Below are 21,252 nucleotides of genomic sequence, written 5' to 3'. Positions count from 1 at the left end.
TGCTTGATTTGTTAGGAACTTACAAAATTTCCATGTATTCCTGTGAAATGATTCTTCTCATTAGGCCAATCCGAGGCTCCCCCACTGTCAAGAGGGAGTGAGGAGAGGATGACACTAGGTCAAGCATTGTTGATCCCCTTTAGAGAAATGCCGGGGTGATATGCCTATAAACACGTCCACACATTCCAGGATACACTAAAGGAAATGTCCATCTGTGCAGTGTGTGTGTGTGTGTGTATGAGTGTGTGTGTGTATGAGTGTGTGTATATGTGTGTGTGTGTGTGTGTGTGTGTGTGTGTGTGTGTGTGACGGAGGCAAGAGGAGGGCCTTGCCTCTCCTGGAGCTGGAGTTACAGGGGGTTGTGATCCACCCAACATTGGTGCTGGGACTTGAATTCTGGTTCTATGGAAAAGCAGCAAACCCTTTTATCCACTGAGCCATCTCTCCCGTCCCCATAGGCATTTAGCATATGGATAATATGTAACTACAGACATACTGAGAACTTTCAGGCAAAGCGTCTTCTCTAGGGAGAGTAAATTGCTGAATAAAAGAAGCAGCCAGGTTTCCAACAGACTCCATTTCTTTATTCATATTCCTGTTCTCTAGCCTCTCTGAGCTTTTTCAACAAGGCAAACTCATCTCAGCTTGTACAGTGTGTAGTGGTGACACCTATTTTCCATCTTTGAGTCTTGCTGGTAGTTATCCAGTTATCACAGGGAGGAAGAATCATGTGGCTGGGGAGGATGCCTGCAGAGGCAAGTGAATTTGACTCAAGTGGTTTTCCTGTCTAAAGTTCATGAATCTATTCCAGGAGAAAAGAATATAACGTCACCTCCCCAGGACAATAGCTAACCAGGCTGTCCATCAAATGGGATGTTTGTCTTGGTATTTATTAAAATCTCTTTACCCAGTAACCTCAGAACCAAAATAGTACAAGAATAATCAAAAGTGTCGAAGTGACATTACAGGTGCTTCTGTAATCCTGATGGTGGTCACACATTTCCCTGGAAATACGTGCATACGTGTGTGTGTGTGTGTGTGTGTGTGTGTGTGTGTGTGTGTGTGTGTACACTGTGTATACATAGTTACATGTATACATGTGCCCACAGTACTCAAAGAATGGCTATAACCACCTCAAATGGAGAACTTCTCTAGTCTAAGATTCTACACTTTAAGTAACAGCAGAGGCAAGATTTTCACGGCACATTTGAGGGCAGCATCTGTACCGGTCCTATGGTGTCTGTGAATGGTTTCACTATATAAGCAGCTAAGTGTGTCCTGATTTGATTGTGGAGCAAAACAAAGGAAGCAGCTTTTGATCTTCCTTTCCAAACCTCTGCATGGCTAGGATGTCAGGCAAGGCCTGTAAAAGGCTGAATGCTTTCTCCCATTCCTGTCCCTGGGGAGGGAGGTCTGACTGCAGAATCCACCCGGGATTTGTGTTGGAGTTCCAGTGTTTAAGATCAGTAAATGTTTTGAGCAGGGTTTGTCCCAGAAAGACTTGTATATCGGCATAGCGGCACTCAAGGGTCCTCAACTCAGTGTTCAGGCTGTGGACAGTTTATTTGAAAATTTGAGTTTAAATTCCTATCCATAAGCAGCTGTGGTTGGCTTTGCCCGATTCCCTGCACAGACCATGCTTGTAGCCATACTTTATCGCACGGACACCCGTGCCTGGCCTCCGTGCAGTACCTTCCAGCAGCCCTGAAGGATCTGCAGCGACCCAATTGCAATGTCTGCAGCTTTTAGTATAAGCTCCCACCCTAGAAACCCAGTGCAGAGTATTTTGTCAACACAAAAATACTGTCAGAGGCTCGTCACATTCACAGCGTGTGGCACAGTATCAGCGATATAATCCCTAAGGTTTACAAACTAGCATGAGCAAATATGCCTGCCTCCGTAGAGACAATGCTACTCCATAGTAAGGCTTTAGAGACGAACTCAGTGAAGGATCACACAACCGCTGAGAGTCTTACTAGATAAAATACAACTGAACAGATATTTCTCTATGTTTAATTCCTACTGGATGGAAAAGGTAGTGAGGAAATAAAAATGAATTGTGCCACTTCTGTGCTTCGTTTAGTAATAGCAGCAGCAACTGTCACAAAGGGTTCCAGAGCTGGAGAGCATTAGGGCTGCAAAACAAGCCAAGAGAAAACCCAGGAACAGAAAAAAAGCAGGGCAAGCTGCATCACGACACACAGTCCTTGTGCCATTGAAGCTTTCGACTCCCCCAGAATGTTCCCAAATGACTTCTCATCATGTGTGACATTTGCTAAGGTGAAGTTAAAGAAAAACATCTAGCCGATTTTAACCTCCATTTGGAAACGTTGTGTGATAAATCTAAGTTTTTCTTTCTCTCTCTCGCCTCTTATATACCATCCCTGCCTTATCTTTTAAAACAGAAAATATTAGTCTTGTTTTGTTCTGTTTCTACTGACTCAGTCTCAGGGATTTGGAAGAGCCTCTACCCAGCATTCCCAGCAGTCCACTCAGCTGAGTCTGTAGTGTCCAACACAGAGCTGACCAGCCTCCAGGCTGGCCAAGAGCTTTGGGCAGAATCCCACACCTCAATGTTTGTGTAAATTTCTGTCAGCGTTGGCTCCTCCTCTCACAAACAGAACGCATCCTGAGCAGAAGAGAAATAAACCATGAAAGCGGGAAACGCAGCTACCAGAGTGATCGTTTCTTTCATGCAGCAGCTTCTTCTGCCTGGAGAAACCAAAGCCATGATCATTTGGCCTGCCGTCCTTCCATTTCCTTCACGACGAGAGGTTTGAAAACGTGGACCTCTGAGAGGAGATGCTACAGACTTCTAAATTGGTGAAAGAGCTCCCAGCATCACTTGGGTACTCCGGGTAGGAGGAACTGGAGGAGATGATGTTTTTCAGCCTCTGGAGGGCAATGATCAGCAGCAGGAGCAGGAAGGCGAGGAGGCTGAGGAAAATGGACACATAGATGTAGACGTTGGACAGGTGGCCCGAGGACGGGTCTACCGAGGTGGACAGCGACGTGGGAAACAGCTCCAGAAAGGTTCCGTTCTCCACACTCCCTGCAAAGGCAGAGGAAGGGTCAGCCCCAGACATCTCTACAGGCAGGGGAGGCAGGTGTGCGTAGGTGCACTCGAAAGTCTCACACTGGGCTCAGGATCGATGACATTGGCATTGCTTTTCCTTGAGGACAGCGCAGCGAAACGTCTTGGTTCTTAAGCAAAGGCAGCATCGGGGATCAGCTGTCCGCAGAGACTGCAGAAACAACAAAGGCACAGCTCAGTGCACGTGTCAGGAAGTAACACATCGGTCATCGAGTCTTTTAGTCTTTCTCTCAGGGAGGCTTAATTATGAAACCCACCAGGGAGGGGAAAGAATGAAATAATTCCCTGAGAGACAAGTAATGTTTATGTCTTTTTTTTAATTATTATAAAAGAGATGTAAAAATGAGCTTCACAGGATCCTAGATGCCAGGTTTCTCCAAGGAACTTGAAAGAAAGTAAAAAGAAAAATATACACCTGATGTCTTCCATTGTGATGCTACCAGATTCTCCAAGTGGATGCTCTGAGACGGGAACCAAAGTTCAGATCCAAAACTCCCTCCCCCATAAAAATCAACGCCACACAGGCTACACACAGCCCACTCCTGACAAACACAGGACCCAAGGTGTGCTTTTTGTTTAACGTTTTGATTTATTAATAAAACTTTCTTGCCATGCGGTCAGGGTTCACTCTTACGTGATTCTCTTTCTTAAGGTCAGATTGCCTCTGAATAATGGAGACTGTACAGGGTTTGCGAGCAAGGCGTTTTAGTTTGAGACCCAAATGACTCACCATCCCTTACCCTTTCATTGAACCTTAACTTTCAGAAGAGAGAAACTTTCAGTATTGTTCTTATATGTTACTGTCAACTGATTGAAAGTCTGAAGGGGACTGGAATCATTAGAGTGAATTAATATGGAAGATAGAAAAGGAGAAGACGAGCTGTCATTATGCTGCATGGGGTTTCCTTAAGATTATTTCTGTTTTGAGGCAACCACAGAGACCACAAACCTTGTCAAATTCCAGAGAATCCGTGTATGCAATGGTGTACGTAGTCAAAGTTGTTAGTTCTACGGTGAAGCCCATACACCTAAGGTTCGGGGACATTGCAGGAAAGGGAGCAGGAACATCTGCTGTGCGGCAGTGTCTTCTACAGGTGGCAGAGAAGCTGTACCCATGGAATCCCAACAAGACGCGCACAATGATGACACCAGTTGACTTGCCAACGTGGACGGGGAAATCTCACAAGGCCCCAACCCTAGCTGAAGAGATACAGGCAATCCGTGGCTGCTGAGAGAGAAAAGTGGGTCTTCTTCACAGTTGAATACCCTGAGTTATCCAGTTTCAAGGGTTCAGCCCTAAACACATGTACATAAGAGAAACACTAAATGGACTCAATTGTGTGTGTGTGTGTGTGTGTGTGTGTGTGTGTGTGTTTCTAAGGAGTATGGAAATAGAATGCTTTCATGTTACTCTGGAGCAAAGAAAGGGTCTTCATTTTGTGAGAGATATAGCCTTAATAAAGAATATCCCTCCAGGTAGAAAATTCCAGAACTTTCTTCAGGTCCATGAAAGAGCTCTTCCTAGCTCCTTCTGGCATGAGGCTACTTTTCTCTACGTCTTACTTAAGTGTGGTAAACTGGGGTGACACCGTGATATCCACTCTGTCCCTGGCTTTCCCTCCTAAACACTGCCCCATGTTTTACCCAAGAACCTGCCCCCTTCGTCTTTTCTCTAAATCTAAGAGACAGAAGCTTTAAGTGGATGGTACTTGCTGCTGGGGCCAGGACTGTCAGTCCCTGGATCAGGGACACCTCAGAAAGGGTTGTCTCTGTCAGGTTTTTACACAGAGTAATGAGTCTGGCTGAGTGCCTCAACCTGGGCTAGCAGCAATGTCTTACTAGTTCCTAAAATAATTAGACTCCCACTTCTCACTCTGCTTTGCCTGGTGTTTTTAATTCTATTAGGCTGCTGCAGGCTCCTAACCATCCTTTCAAAATAAAAATGACGAAAGAAGTTATAGTGGGAGCACAAATGTGTCACCCTGGCCTGGCAGCAGCCAGCCGTTCCTCAGTACTTCCATCATCCAGCCATTTGTTTCTGGGGACTAAAGCTAAGGGGTCTCAGAGGCAGGATAATGCAGGAAGAGAGAATTAGTATAAAAGCCCGACAGACGATAGCAGAAAGGTACCCCAGATATCCTGGCACAACCAAAGTGCAGCCGGGGAAAGAGGAGATGCATAGACGATTTGACAAGAGTGAGATTTGTAGGTAGCAGATAAGTCCCAGCATCAGGAATCTGTGAATCCCCACCGTCTACCATCTGCTCTTCATTCTTCGGTTGTTTTGGTGACAAGGCCCATATTCCTCTTCTGGAATGAGCAAAGAGGATAAGGATTGGGCACCCCCTGTCCCTCAAAACACTTTCCAGCGAAGGTAGGGTAAGGATAGCACCCACTTTGCAGATGAGAAATTGAGGGGCAAAGACCCTGAGGTTTACTTGGGGTGCATAGCTAGGCAGTGAGAGAACCAGAACCACGTTTGGATTGTATCCTTGATTTCCTCAATGGTGTATGAAAAAGTCAAATGACAAGACTTGGGTAATTGGCTCCTAGCTGTCACTCCACCATGGACAAGTTTACAGATTGAGTTTCTTTTGGGACAAACTCTTGTGTGTCTCAAGGTGAAAGGACTGTGCCAATACCCAATGCAATACTTGTCTTGAGATATCAGTTATTTCCTGCTTGTGCGGTAATGATTGCCTTCCTACCACTCCAGGTAGGCCTGAGCAAAGATAGTTCTGTTCCTATTATCATCCCAGGAGAGAAAGAAAAAACAAAGACCTTCCCAGGTAAAACACCAGGCTGAGAAACAAGTGGTGCTTTTGAAGTCTCTGCCAGCCTCACAGGTCTAACATGAGGTCACACGTTTAGCTGGAATTGACAGGTTTTTCCTCAAACTTTTTCTGCCACTCAAATTAGTATCATTTTCTTATGTTGGAAGCACAGGCCATGTTACCGTGGTACCATGGTAAGGCTTGCTGTTGTGACAGAGATCTCTCTTTTAAGGGTAACTGTCCTGAGAGGATCTTTTTACTTCCCAAAGATTACCTTCTGCCCAGAAGCCTCATCTATCTATGGAACAGATTGCAGAAAATGCTAAGAAGCTATGGGTTTCCTGCGTGGCCTTAGGATAATGGTGGAAAATAAAAGCAGAAAAATCTCTGTGTCTTTATTCAATGTTACAGTAAAATATTTTCTGCCTTGAAAGCCATCTTCCTAATATTGCAAATTGAGTATCATTTCCAGATTGTTTCTTAATGTAAAATGACAGCAATCCACATTTGATCTCATTGTTCTACTCCAAAACAACTGAGTACATGCATTGTTGGAGCTGACTTTAATTTGGTGACATCGATTCTCATTTCCCTATTAGAGTTCTAAAAAAGCTGGCAGATCCTCTTTCTATCTGGCGAACGGTTTAGCCAGTGGTAAGCACATAATGCTGGTGATGGCCAAACCCATCCTCATTTAATGCCGTGGCAGGTGGCAGGGTGAAAAAGAAACCACAGGAGAGTGTTTCAGGATGGCCCTTCCCTGCTCTTTTTCACAGATGAGGCTAAAGCAAAGAAGAAAGTGGTTTCATCTTAAATGCATTGCCTTGGGGCAGCTACAACAGTGTTTTATCGAGAGTCATACTTAGATTCAGGATAAGCTTTTGATTTTTTTTTTCAGAGTCATCCTCAGACAGCAGATTTTTTTTTTTTGAGGCACCTGAGACAGTTCATGGCCAGCCACATCTTTCTTTGTTTCTTGGAATAAAAACTTGTCCTGGGAAGAAACACTCCAAGGGTAGTGAGCGATCTACGAAAGCCAGCAAGGTGGAACTTGCCATGCTCTCCATGGACTCAGTGATATGGGGGATGGGAGGACAGCACACACAAGATGAGGTTTGTTTACTCCTGTGGCACCGTGCCCAGCCTCTCTCATGGACAGTGGCTACTTTTTTCCCACAAGATGGTTATAAAGAGAGCAAGTTGAATCTTTTTCTCTACCTTTTGAAATAGAATCTCACTAGACTGCCCAGGCTTGCTTTGAATGTACAATTCCCCTGCCTTAGTTCCCGAGAGCTAGCACACATTTCCATGCCCATGAGATTGTGATGGTTTGGAATGAACCTCCCTCATCTCAAGACTTCTCCCACCCCACACAGGATGAGCTCTGTGGAGGAGGGGTGGCGTGTGAGCAGAGACTTGACATGGCCCTGAATTCTAACACAGTGGTTTGTGAAACCCAGCCTGACAGCCAACCTCCATTGTGCTACTGGCTCTGTGCTGGGCTCTAAGGCTGCTGTTCAAATTTCTATGTGGGTAAGAAGTATTTAAAGCTTTGTTGTTGTGGAAAACAGGGACAGACTACTCTGTATCCTTGCAGCCAATCCTTAAACCATGATCTAGCTATTATGCTCAACAAAGTTACGGCAACATGTCATCAGTATCACGTCCTGCTGGGCCATACGGAAAGGCCTTGGAAAGTTAGAACTGTGTGAGGAGGTGCTTACGCGAGTGGCATACTCCTGCCCAGATGTACAATGAAATACTGTAATGCAGTTGATTGTCTCAGGTGATGTATCAGTTATCTTTCTCCCATCCAACAGTTAGGAACTACTATTGCCAGAATCCAGAAGAGATTTTACTCCAAGATCTGAGCAAAGCTGTTAGAAAGAAAACTTACTAGAACGAAGGATGTATTATATAAGAACTTGCATTTCCACCATCCCTTCCCATTTTGTGTAATTAACTTTTCTCTCATTCTTTCTCGTTGCCTTGGCCTTTAGATTGTGTGAGATGAGAGGGAGAGAGAGAGAGAGAGAGAGAGAGAGAGAGAGAGAGAGAGAGAGAGAGAGACTGGTGCTGACCGCAATTCTCCCCACCACTCTGTCTAAATGAAAAGCCTTATTTGCATTCATTGGCAAACACAGACCTAGGCTTGCAGCCATCAAAGTAAAGTTTATCACCTAATGAGCTACGCTTACCTAAAGCTGATTCAGCCACGCACTGTTTTCCCATTTGAGATCGGTTCTTACTTATCAGAGCAGTATGCGAGTAGACTTCTGTATGAACGCCCATCATGACTCATTGTATCCGTCCAATACAAATCGATACCCAGCTAAGGAGCCCAGCTGCATCCAGGGGCTATCAGCCATTGGGCTGGAGCAGTGGTTCTCAACCTGAGAGGTTGTGACCCCTTTGGCAAACCTCTTTCTTCAAGAATATTTGCATTATGATTCATAACGGTAGCAAAAGTATGGTTATGAAATAGTAACAAAAAAGAATTTTGGTTGGGGGTCACCACAACATGAGAAACTTTCGGTCATAGCATTAACAGCATTGAGAACCACTGACCTAGAAGGAACCTTAGCAGAAGGGACTGGAAGCTCATTCATGGGTCCCTATTGGATAGAGTGCAGTGGAAAATCAAGATACACAGTCCTCTGCTCTCACAAGTCAAATGGATGAACAGAAAACTTCCTTATTGCACTTTTGCAACATAGAAGTGAAAACCTCGTGTCAGTGGCTTATTTAACAACTGTGGACCCAATCCATCCTCAGTGTCTCCCCCTCAGCCAAATCTCTTCTCTACTCAAGGTATTTTCGGAGTCAATCCAATGTTTACTTGGAAATGAATGAACAAATTAATGCACAAGCAAATGAATGCGGAGGCTAGAGAGATGGCTCAGCAGTTAGGAGCATGGACTGCTTCTGTTGAGGACCTGAGTTTGGTTCCCAGCACCCATGTCAGGTGACTCATGACGGTCTGTAACTCCACTGCCAGGGGATCTGACACTTCTCCTCGACCCATGTGCAAATACAACCACACATATATACACAAACACACATAATAATAACAATAATAAATGAATGAAAAATAAAATCAATACTGCTTTGTTAGATAATGGATTTTTTTCTACTTACTTTAGAAATTAGTTATTCAATTGGGATATAATATCATAAATATAATTTTTGATATACAAAGCAGAATTGATTCAGAGATGTTATAAAACCATGAAAACATTGCAAAGGGAATATAGTCTAACTTTCTATCTTCTACATTCTCAAAAATCATTTAGGTGTAAGTCCTTTGCATTTATATGATAGTGTTTTAGGGAAAAAAATGAAACTATTACTCCTAAAAAATTTTTAGTGTATTCATGCGCCACAAAAAAAGTTTATGTCTAAATTGCTGTCTTGGCAAAAAAAAAATCATTCCCAAAATACTAGATTCTTGGAATAAGATGGGTAGGTAATTTAAACAGGCAACTGCCTAGATTAAAAAAAAAATAAAGGCAGCATAGAGGTTGTTCCAGGCATAGCATTTTAATGATTCTTTCATGGTGTTTGGGAAACAACCAAGAAGAAACGTTCCCACACTTGTGAGTGGGCCCACCTTGCACAGGATGACTGGACTACACCAAAAGGACCAAAGTGGTGACTTCAAGGTCAAATGAAACATGACTTCAAGGTCAAATGAAATACCAGTTAAGAAGTAGTAGAGAGATGGATGTCACTTTTGGGAGTGGGAGTAAAAGTCACAGCTAAAGGGATCATTTACAAAAAAGCACACAGGGAAGTAATGACTTGATCACAGGTAAAGTTGTAACAAATTTGGGGAAGAAGAAGTCAACGCCAAGGTTACTTTTCAAAATGCTACCCCAGTTTTAATGAGGGATTTCAGGTCTGTTTTCTCCTCATATGCAAGTCCAACCATTTCCAGTTTTTAGAGGTGTGTTCAGAAAAACAATTTTTGTCTTTAAAGTATCTAGGATTGTTTATACCATAGCATTATCATTAGTATACAAAAGTCTTACATACTGTTATACAATCTGGATGTGTTTTTAAGAATTCATTTAAGCCATGCTGTGGTAGGCGTGAAGGAGTTTCTATCCTTTCTTATTATGCCCCCATTTTATCTCTTCAATTAAAATATTTTATAATAATTTTTATTCTTTGAGAATTTCATATATGTATGCAATAAAATACGATCTCCTCCCCCGTTTTCCCTACCTCCCCCAGTATCTGCACCAACAAGCCTCCATCCCAACTTCAAGTCTTCTTTCTTCTTTGATAACACACTAAATCAAATTAGTGCTTGTCTACTAAGTCTAATTAATTAGTCCATGAGTGTGAGGTCACTCATAGATCATAGGAAATCTACTAGTGGCCACATCCTCCAAGAATAATGTCTGTCCCTCCCTCGGCAGCTATTAGCTGCCAGTAACTCCTCAGTTATGGAATTAGGCCTGGAGATCACATCCTCAACCTGAGCAAGTCTTGTGCAGATAACCATAACTGTAAAATAATTTCTATTTAATGTATGCTTTTCCTGTGAAGGTATGCTTAGAATATTTCCTTTTCTAGTGTAATACATAGGAAAAAATTGTTCTGGTAGGGTTTGTAATTGTCATAGATCTCTGAGATTGAGACAGCTTTAGAATTCTTTACATCCAATGCTATCCTTCCATTTCAGGAGCTTTTGCGTGTCCCCTAGACTGCTCCAGGGGAATAGGGGAAGAGCTTGGGAAAATGACTGTTTGTACTGCCGAGGACCAAGTCCACCCTGACCTCTACAGCTTCCTCAGAATGGGGCAGCTGCAGGCTGCTGAGAACAGGACAATGTGGCTTGTCATCACCCTCCCTGCCCATGCTACCCTGCCTTTTCAGTCGCCCCCACGGCCTCCCTGCTCATCCACCATCCACACAGACATGCTTTCCAGTTCCTGTCCTGCTGTGATCCTAATCCCCTTCATATCCATTCTTCATGCCACTTCTCCATATGTACATAGACATCCAAGATAAGGTAGTCAATGAATGTGCTTCTGTTTGTACATGGGTCTATAAATGTTTATTATTATTTGAGTGTGTGTGTGTGTGTGTGTGTGTGTGTGTGTGCTTGAGAGTGCTTCCAACCTAAAGAATGTATAAACACTGCATGGCTCATTCATTCTAACCAAGATCCCAAATTCATATCCACTAGAAATATCTAGATAATTGAGGCGTAGAGAAGAAAGGAATGCAAATTATCTAGTATAGCCAATTTTCTGGGTTTGCTCATTCCAATGATGACACAGCTTGTCTAGCGAGCTTCAGCATTAACAAAATAGTCAGCCAGGTGCTTTTCATATCCATATTTTTACAAATACATTCCTGCATTTGTTTAAACTGAAGCCAGACAATAAAGCATCACAAGGGTGTACAAAATGTTATGTAGCTTGCATTTTTCTATAGGGATCCAGCTCAGACAGTAAAGCATCACAAGGGTGTATAAAATGTTATGTACCTTGCATTTCTCTATAGGAATCCCAGCTCAAAGTCTTTGGCTTAAACATAAAATTTAGTTGTAACATTTGCTTAAATTAAAGAACCATCATTACTTGCAATGCAGCTACAAGTAAAACTTAGTTGATTATATAGTATACAAATTGCACATGTTATCTGGATATTAGCCAAGTATTTAGTGTAACACATCCAGATGAATTTTGCCAAATAAATCCCACCATTCTTCCAGTCCTTTATGGCAGACACTCAAAGCGTGATGAAGCTTTTTGTAGAAAAAAAGTGGGTATTTAAGAAGAATAATGCTTAGTAATTGCTAGCTTCTACTGGCTAAGTTTTGGAAGCATTCAGTTTTGGTCATATGACATGATTTATGCCTTCTGAATACTGAGAGCAATGAAAGAAAGACCCAGATTTTGACATTTATCCCCCTTAATGCAATGCAGAATTTTTGATGGATCTTAGATAAATTAAAATTTTTAAAAAAGCTTTGTTATAAAGGATATTAAGGATCCAAGATAGTGGAACATATCTGTAATCCCCACAGTACATAGAGGACCATAGGTTCAAGGCCAGCCTGAACTAAATACATAAGATGACCCAAAACATTGAGGAATTTGAATAAAGATTTTATGTTAGATTATATCAATAGTAAATTTCCAAATGAAGTATAAGAAAATATTCTCTGGAAATATTATGTTGAAATAGCTAACCATATTAGCAACCTTCAAGTAACACAGAAGTGCATACATGTACCTATGCATAGAACTGTGACAGAGCAGATGTGTCAATGTGTTAACAACTGGTTGCTCCAATCTAAGGCTATAGGGATGTTCACTGTTAGGACTCTTGCAATTTTTCATGAATTGATTTCAAGAAAATATGCTTAGAATAATAATCTAAAATTTAGTCAAAATGTTAGAAGATCCTAAAGAAATACAATGATGGAAGCCTGCTGCTTCAGCAAGCATCAAAAAGTTCAACCTTTTGTTGCTACCATTAGCTCGCTCAGGATGTCCCTTATCTCACAGGTGGTTGCAGTAAGCAATTGCAGGATGGTCCCTGGTAAAGGGATCCTGTGTGGGAACCAGAAACCAGTGAGCCTTTCTCATGAATTCACTTCCATTACTATCCACTGAAATGAATGTCCTCTGGATCCCCTGGGTGAAGGAATCCAGGCATGTTCCTCTGTCATCATCCATCATATTCAGAGGCAGCCACAGAATCTCTCCTATAGCTTAGATACCCAGGCAAAGGCAGTACTATGAAAACCATCCTCGTCCTACAGAGCAGGTGGACTCTGAGAGGCTTGTGGAAAGCCCACAACAGCTACTAGTGTCCAGGTTCAAAGTAGAGACCTGGGAAATAACAGTAGTAGATAAGCGAGACAGAAATAGAGCCGTTACCTAGGCAGCCAAATAAAGCACACAAGCTGCAAACAGCAAGTTTCACAGACTGAAGCAGTTATGCTTCTCACAATGGGGACCACCTCCTGGATCATCCAGGTTTGGGTGAGTTCTCCAAAGTGGTAGGAGGTCAAACCAACATCATCCTACAATGCCTTCTTCAGTCCAGGGCCAGAATTCTTTGAAACCAGGGGCCAGTAAATGATTTGTAAACTGAATCTAGTCAATTACAAACACAGTTGTAAAGAATTGGGAGCATTGATTGGAGAAGTGGGCTTTCCAGTCCTCACTGATCATACAGGAGCGCCAAAAGGTACTCTTAAATGATAAAGACTGGACCAGTTGGAGTTGAGATGTAGATTACAAATGCCACCATCCCTACCAGGGGATAGATACTCTCTTACCTGGATCTCTACGTAGACCAGAATAGCAGGGAATAGAGGATGCTGTGATTTTCACTAGGAAAGTGTGTTTCCCCATACTTCTGAGGTCCTATTCATCCTTTGTGTGAGAACAGGGTAGTAGAATTTGCCCTCCTCCCCACTACACCCTGCAGAGTGAGCTCAAAGGTCTGGCTTACAAAGAATATCGACATATCCCTTGTAACACTGAACAAAATAAATGATACGCCAGGCTATCTATTGACCGTAGGAGGAACTCAAGCCCTCAACAGCTTCTTATCATTTTAGATAATAACTCAAGACCAGGCTCTGGCAAATGCAATATGGAAGCAGAAAAACAAATGTTGGCTCAGTTCCCCTAGAATGTACTTCAGCCTTGGCATTGAAGAAGGCAAAATTGAAAAATAACTGAGAATTATTTACAGAAAAAAAGACTACTGTAGAGGTGACCTTTGCAAAATAGTTATATATTTTTCTAAATTATAAACATACACAGTTTGAAAGAGGAAATAATGAATAATCTTCTGTACATGCTCATTGCCTTATCCTAGGCATAAAAATAGTCTTGGTCAGAGATGTACACTTAATCACAATTACCTGTTCTTCTTTCTTATTTCAATGTTGAAAGCTGGCATGTAGGGATATATCGTGAAGAAGAAAGTTATGAAGTAGAGGGAAGAGGCAGGGGATGTGTGGAAGGGCAATCCTCAGAGCATGATAGGAAGAGGGAGGGAAAGCCTGGATGCCTCTAGAAGAAAGAAGAGCTAGACAAACCAGTGGGGAAAACGGCAGTACCACATGGAAGCTAGCTGTGAGGATTTGCTGGTAAGCAACATGTACAAGTTCTGGGAGAAAGGAAGAGGAAAAAGTACAGGGAGAGAGCGGGGGGAGACTGTTCATGTCTCTTTCCATCTTTATGACTCTTAAAGGCAGTTATTATTTTTACTTTTTATAAAATGATGCTGCAAGTCACTCATGCACTTAGAGGCAGAGTTGGAATCCGTATCTACATCCCTATGTCTTCGTGTTCTATGTTCATTATATTTATTTTTTTCAGGAGGCTGAAACTGGGAGAGAGATCTTTTGAGACTGGAAGTCATCAGTGAGGAAATGCTCCGATTACCCCTCCTTCTATGTCTGTTGGAGTGTTCTCACTCTGTCTGAATTTAGGGTGGCTGTCATATCTCTTGCTTAGAGCTAATGAAATGTAGGAACTGTGGCATGTGTCATGACAGGGCACATGTGACCAGAGCAAGAGCTGCCACGTCCCCCCTCTGTGGCAGTGACTATGTGTAAGGGTCCCCGAATGAGCACAGTGACTGCCTTCAGTCCTTGCTGATGCTATCGGCACTGAACATTAACAGCGGCTAGACACTCCTTGTGAGTTTTATTATTGACATGTAATCCATCTTGTGATGACTAATGCAACATCTCAATCTACGGATGGCAGATTTTATGATGGGTCTCCAAGAACATGACTGCAAAGAAGCCTGATTCTGGGTAACAGCCACGTAGACTGTATGTGTGATATGTTCACTAAGATTTTGTATATTAATAACTAGTATAACGGTCTACCAGTAAATAGAACCAAACATGTATCCCCTCTTGAATTTAAATGTGATGAGCTGATAGAGTACAAGAAAGTCTTCAGCAGAAACAGATGGTTTCTAGGGGGACAAATGACAATGACATTAAAAGTAGCATAAAGTTAAAAAAAAAGTCCATCATAGAAATTAGGGTGAAGTCTACTGCTCTTGGTTCAGAAAAGCAATGCTTTTCAACATTGATTCAATAAACAGTCTAATTAAGTGTTACACAGGGGTAGGATAAAAGATCATTACATGCATACAGTCGGTTGATAATTTCAGACAGTAGATTTTTATCATATGTCTTCCCATCCCCTAACTCCTCCCAGATCCACACCACCACTCATCCCACATCATATTCTTCCTCTTTAAAAAAAATAAAATAAAAAATGCCACTAAAATATATGGAGTTTGTTTTGTGTTGACCGAACACGCCCAGCCCTGGGGCCTGCCCTGGAGTCGGGCGGAGACACCCAGTGGCACTCTGAAAGAAAACTGATTTTCCCTCTCCCAGCAGCTATGCTTTGCTTCGTGGCAGGGTATTTTGTGCCCACTTCCCATGTTGTGCTGGGATTGGTCTGTCTTGAGCCTGTTGCAGGTCTTAGGCATGCTGTCACAGTATCTATGAGCTCACGTGTGTCTGTCCTGTTGTGTCTGGAAAAGACTGTTTCCTCGTGTGCATGTTTCATACAGCACTTGACTAAGAAATCTAAACAGACATGGTTTGTCCTATATTATATGTCCTGTATTATATGTCGTAGGCTACGTTTCCAGCATAACCCCCCCCCCCCATTACATCTAAGAAAGATGTTCCAGGCATGCCAAACTGCTAAGAATTTCCCAATTAAGTTTTCAGCACGTATGTTTAATCTCATAATCTCCACCTACTTTCTCCATGCAAATTTCTGGTTCCCTCTTCTGTATTCTCGAACTATGTTCTATATTCTCTCCATAAGCATTCATACATTTCAGAATGCCAGTTATATCTGCACGTTTGTGCGCTTTGATGGGCTGTGAATCCCCAGATGGAAGGAGCAATATTCCACTTACTCTGCTACCCACAGAGCATACCTGTACAGGATCAATGATTATTTGCTAGACAATTACATGAATGAGTGAAAGAAGAAAGAAACGTGAAGCTTCTGGGAGAGACAACCCATATTCTATTTTTACAAGCAGAAGAGTATTTACTGAATGAATAAGTGATTCTTTATAAAATCATAGTTACTCAGAATGGCAAGTACTCAGAATATGCATGAATTTCCCCTACGGTTTATAAAGAATTTATTTGTAGCAATAAAATTAAGATTTGAGACACAGAGTAAAATCTGCACATACATCCTCACGACCAATTGTGGTTTTTGTTAGTCACTTACAAATCTGGAATTTCATCTGGTCAGTCATTGAAGACAGCTAAGGAAGAAATGGAAGGCTATGCTGGTAAAGCAAATGGAAGGGCATCTTCCAATTTGAGCACAGCAGTTAGTGGGCTACTGTGGGCACCATCCTGACTTTCTAATTTAAAAGTGGGGATTATAGTCACCTCTTTTTTTTTTGATTCCCATCAGAAGCTGAATTTAGTCCCTTGCCTTCTTTAAGTAATTTCTTTAGTAATTCTTATAGGCTGATATTTATCAGAGTCTTTCATTATTGCTTACAGCACTATCAATGTCAAACAGCCATCTCCACAACACATACCGTAACCTAGACCGAGTTTATATCTTAGAGTGAGACAATAGATGGGAAATTAGCAGTTAAGAGCTTGGATCTGCCAATAGCATAATGACATGCTCAGTTCCTGATGAGAATTCAGATCTCCGCCGTATTCCTGCTGTTTTGGGTGGGGCTGTACCATCGCAAACCAGAGATGCTGTTAATGTAGATACGATCTCCTGAATGTTAGGAATCAGTCAGCCTCTCTTTCTCTCCCAGTTCTCACTGCCAAGCCTGGTTAAATGATAAACTGGACTCAGAGTGTGAACATGGGCATGGTCACATCCCTACGGAACTCCCGAAGAAGGAATTCTGGTGTCAAGGAACAGCTGGCCTCAGATTGCTATACCCTGTGGTCACATCCCAAACATTAGAATCAGAACCCGGGACCAGACTTTGGCTCTGCCTCATGCCATCCTGGAATACCCAGTGAATGCCCATATAGATTTCTTGAATTTAAATCAAGAACAAGCCATGTATGCTTGTCCAGGACTTCACCTAAGCCTGTCTGGGTCTTTTACACGAATACATTATCTGAAAGGAGTCCTGCCTATTCACACACTTACAGCTTGAGCACCGTTGTTGGATTTTTTAATCTATGCACCAACCAAAAGGCTTTGTTACTTTTCCTTTACCTTTCAGTATGAGCAATGATAAAAGTTAACAAAATTTGGGTCTATACCTTTTATTAATGCAGTAAATGTGATAATACCTACTGATACGATCCAATCTTGCCATTTCTTCCTGATAATATATTAAATGTAAAAACCACTGTATAATATAGGGATGGGAAAATACAAGGGCAGGGAAAAGAGTGAGTCTAGAACTTTTGTCAAACAAAGTTCAAATTGATCCTGCTGGAAATAGAGACTGAATGAGAGAATTTTCACCTGAGATGGGTTCATCTTTACTCTTATAATGAATGACAACCCCAAGGTTGTTCAGTAACTCTCACATAATTCATCATGGTGACCAATCATCTCCACTATCGCTCATCTGCCTCATTAAAGAGGATAAAGGAAGACAGGAAGAGGAATTCAGGAACCCTGCAGATGAATCCATCGGTGGCATGCACAACAGCATGGCCGTTATCTCAACATTGGACAGAGTTGTGCATCTCACACATGTCAGTAAGCATGCTAAGCTAAGCCGACCAAGAGCAAGCGAGACCAGGATCTATCATACCTTACACCAAGCTTTTTCATTGAAAGTCATGACTGTGCTCTGAGCTGCTTTTTAAAGAACTTTGTATTTCGAAGGGGAATAAAGATGAGAAGTAAGCCCCTCCTCCCTCAGCTAAAAACACAAAAGGGAATTCTCTACCCACTTCCTGGAGCTTAGTGGCCTCAGAGTATTAGAGAAGCAGGCAATTCTTTCTCCATCTCCACTTTGCCCAGCATGCCAAGGTGATCAGGGCGTAGACCCACCAGGCAACTTCACTCACAAGCACCTCAACTTTCTTTTGATAAAGGTTGTGCCTTGTGTGTATGTGGTCGGTGGGAACAAGAAACCTCTCTCCAGCAAAAATGAAGCACATTCAGTTACAGACCCATATATAAGGCCTACTATGGGCTAGGTCACAAAGCAATCTTATTTATAGTCTAGTTGGTCCATTAAGACAATTACATATAATCTTTAATACAGTTTTAAGGACGATGTATTGCAGGATGGCACAAAAAAGCAATTATTTTAAGAAAAGACTCAACAATCTTTCCTCTTTTCCGTTGTCTGAACAGTGAGTCAGGGAACTAGAAAGCAAAAAGCACCCTAGAATAAACATCCTTAGGAGTGGTTCCTGGGTGGACCCGGTGGCTGCCCATTCTCCTGCCCTGGGTACCTGCAAAGGGAACCATGGCCATTACGGTAGCTCTGACCATCTCTAAGTATCTGGCCGCCAGAAAAGAGCAGGCGAACTGAAGCGCTTCCGCAGAACGTTCTCCCCCAGGGAAATAAAGCGGCAGAGAAAACGAAGGACATTAAGAAATAGACCCTGTCATTGGAACCTGACATCAAACCCGAGTGAGCCCGGGCGGGACCAGACATCTGGCCACGCAAAGCGCACAGGCATAGTCCTGGTCTTCAACAAGACGTTTCTGCGAATGAATGTGTCTCTCTGCTCTCAAGGGGAGGGGGCGCATTGCCTATTATTCCGTCTTAATGAGAATTCAAACATTTGCCCATAATCTGCGAACCTTTCTCTGGACTGGGAGGCGCAGGGCTGCAGGCAGAGTCTCTCACATCCTGGGAAAACGAAGGATTGAGGGTGCATTACTTACCCGGAGAAAGCTCCGCCTGGGAAAAACTTATCCGGATTTGCAGCCACCGAAGACAGGTGAGAAGACTCAAGCGAATACAGCACAGAGCAATGCCAATCGTCAATGTCTGCGTGGCGACTCCCCGGGAAGGAACAAATGACCCTAGAAATAAAGAAAAGCTCTCACACACCACAAAACCCCCACAAAAGGCACCAGAAACGTAGTACAAAGTGTACATAGTCGGCAGCGGAATTAACCTTTGCCGCGGTGGACCGGAGTGCAGACTTTCCTGTCTCCCTGTGCAGGGAACCACGCAGGTCATCCAGGGGCCAAGGACATTGCTTACTGGGCCCCAGGTAGATCCAGCTGTAGCTGGCTGTGTATCCCTAAGACCCTGAGAGCTGGGCTGCAGGGCCTGCTTCAGGACCTTAAGGATGCGTCCAGCTACGAAAAGGAAAGATTCAAGAAAAGATTCAAAGGTGTTCCACAGCAAGGAGACAAATCTCAAGTAGTCCCAGGAGAGACGGGGGAATGAAGATGTCCGAAGCTAAGGGATCCCACTGCCACCCTAGATGGGGCATCCGGCGGCCCTCTCTGGGTACCAACCCACTGCCATTGCTCCTCGCCCCCTACGTCTCAATTCCCCACTCTTGTGCCCGGGCTCACTGACTTGCGGATCTGGACTCTGGCGTTGGGGTGGGGCGGCGGCCCTGCCTTGGAGCTGCGCGCCCGCCGGGCGGTCCCAGGGAATGCACCGCCAGCGAGCGGACGCGAGGTGCGATCAGAGCGCACGGGCAGGCGGCAGGCTCAGTGGGAGTGGGCACCCGCCTGGCTGTGCCCCGCTCTGCGGCGTCCCTCCGCCCTCAGGGGCCGCGCGACCAATGGCTGAGAGCCGGGCCCACTCCCAGTTGCCTGGCAGTCGGGGCGCTCAGGCGCTAGGACAGCACCAGGCTCTGAGAAGGGAGGAGCTTACACCATGGCTGAAGGATGTGGAGGCGTTTGCGCGGGGAGCCCCATCTGGGGAAGGCAGGTGTGGTGCGGTGAACTTTGGTGGGGGTATATGGTGGGGCTGAGGTTTCTTTTAGGCACAGGGGAAAGCATCCCCTTCCTTCCAAAGTTTCTCCTCCTGTGTCTTTAGGAGCCCTGTGTAGCCCCCACTCCCAAAGGCGAGCTGTGTGGGGACATCGCCTCCTCCTATGACGAATTTTACCTTAGACTCCTCCACCCCCAGTTTAGCCTTTCTCCTTAACTCCCTCTCAGTCTGAGAAACCATCAGATGAATGAGTAGGACCATGGTTTCTATGACTGCTAGTCACAGATACTTGTAAAAGTCTCTGTGAACAACTGTCACAGTCGTATAAAGGAATTCTGGAATGGGAGCCTTCCACACCTGAAGGTAGTTCAGTCGAGATGGGTGCCTTTTACTCAGACATCCAAGGGCCCAGTTGACTCCCTGGTCTATGTGGTCTGAAGCATCGAGTCCTGGGAAGTGTTGGTCACTTTCTGTTGATGGATTTCCACCCGGAGGCCCGTTTTTCTTTGCCTGAAAAGCAATTCAGCAGAGCACTGAGATGCTGAAGTCTCTATGAACATGTGCATATCCCGCTGTTCATCAGTGCCCAGCTCCTGAACCACACTACTTCAGTCCATGCTTGTTGATTTTCCAGGTAGAAACAGGCAGGGAGCTAAACTCTGAGGCGCCGCGCCACTGTGAGTAAAGACTGTGCTGGGTTTCTCCTCCTCCTCCTCCCCTTCCTCCTCTTCCTCTTCTTCCTCCTCCTTATATTCTTCCTCCTCCTGGACACGTGAGACTTTTCTACATGGGTCTGCATGGGCCTCATTTAAAATGCAGGGATGAGGGATGAACAGCTCAGTTGTTTGGAGTGCTTGCCTAGCCAAAGAAGGTTCTGGTTTTCATTCCTAGCACCACATAAATTCAGCATGGTGGTGCCTGCTTGTACTCCCAACAACTCCAAAGGTGGAGGCAGAGGATCAGAAGTTCAAGGCCATCTTTAACTACCTAGTCAGTATTAGGGAAGTCTTGTCCACCTATCTCATTTCAAATAAAATAAAAACTGCAGGAAGGCTTAATGAGCTGTATTGTCAAGAAGGCAAGTTCAAGGAAGCTTCTCTCCCAACATTTGTACTCCAAAGCTTGCCCACTTCGTGTTCTTTGTTTGCTTTTGAGACAAAGTCTCACTCTATAACCCAGACTGGTCTGGGATGCCCTGTGTAGCCCAGGCCAACCTCAACATTACGATTCTTCTGCCTTAGCATCCCAAGTGCTGGAGTTGCTGACTCGCGCTTACCGCGCCTGCTCGGTAAACCTCACCCATTTGTTCATTTGACACCTCCACAAGTTCTGTTCTGTCATCTACCTCTGTGCTGGTTGGCTTCCTTGTCATTTTATCTCAAACTAGAGTCACCTACTGAGAAAATGTCTCCATCAGATCTGCCGATGTGCAAGTCTATGGGAGCATCCTCTTGATTAACTGTTGGTGTGAAGGGACCCAGCCACCGTGGGCAA

At 43.8% G+C, this 21,252-nt stretch overlaps 1 protein-coding gene across 3 annotated transcripts; it reads right to left on the bottom strand.

Annotated features, from left to right (window-relative positions):
• Positions 1 to 562: 562 nt before the first annotated feature.
• Positions 563 to 19,642, bottom strand: Sertm1 (serine rich and transmembrane domain containing 1). Of its 3 annotated transcripts, none has more exons than XM_048424759.3 (3): positions 19,396 to 19,642; positions 18,747 to 18,887; positions 563 to 3,245 (listed from the first exon to the last, which is right to left on the bottom strand). In XM_048424759.3, exon 3 carries the CDS (start codon positions 3,084 to 3,086, stop codon positions 2,763 to 2,765), a length of 324 nt encoding a protein of 107 aa, XP_048280716.1. In that variant the 5' UTR covers positions 3,087 to 3,245; positions 18,747 to 18,887; positions 19,396 to 19,642; the 3' UTR covers positions 563 to 2,762. The 3 variants fall into 3 exon arrangements, with proteins under 3 accessions (XP_048280716.1, XP_085538676.1, XP_085538678.1); XM_085682550.2 differs by lacking the exon at positions 19,396 to 19,642 and adding an exon at positions 18,983 to 19,377; XM_085682552.2 differs by lacking the exons at positions 18,747 to 18,887; positions 19,396 to 19,642 and adding an exon at positions 4,044 to 4,416.
• Positions 19,643 to 21,252: the final 1,610 nt, after the last annotated feature.

Source organism: Myodes glareolus, chromosome 20 (genome assembly GCF_982192425.1).
Source record: "Myodes glareolus chromosome 20, mMyoGla1.1, whole genome shotgun sequence".
In the NCBI taxonomy this organism is placed as follows: Eukaryota; Metazoa; Chordata; class Mammalia; order Rodentia; family Cricetidae; genus Myodes; species Myodes glareolus.
Note: the sequence above shows the minus strand (reverse complement) of the source record. Positions and strands in the feature narration are given on the sequence as shown.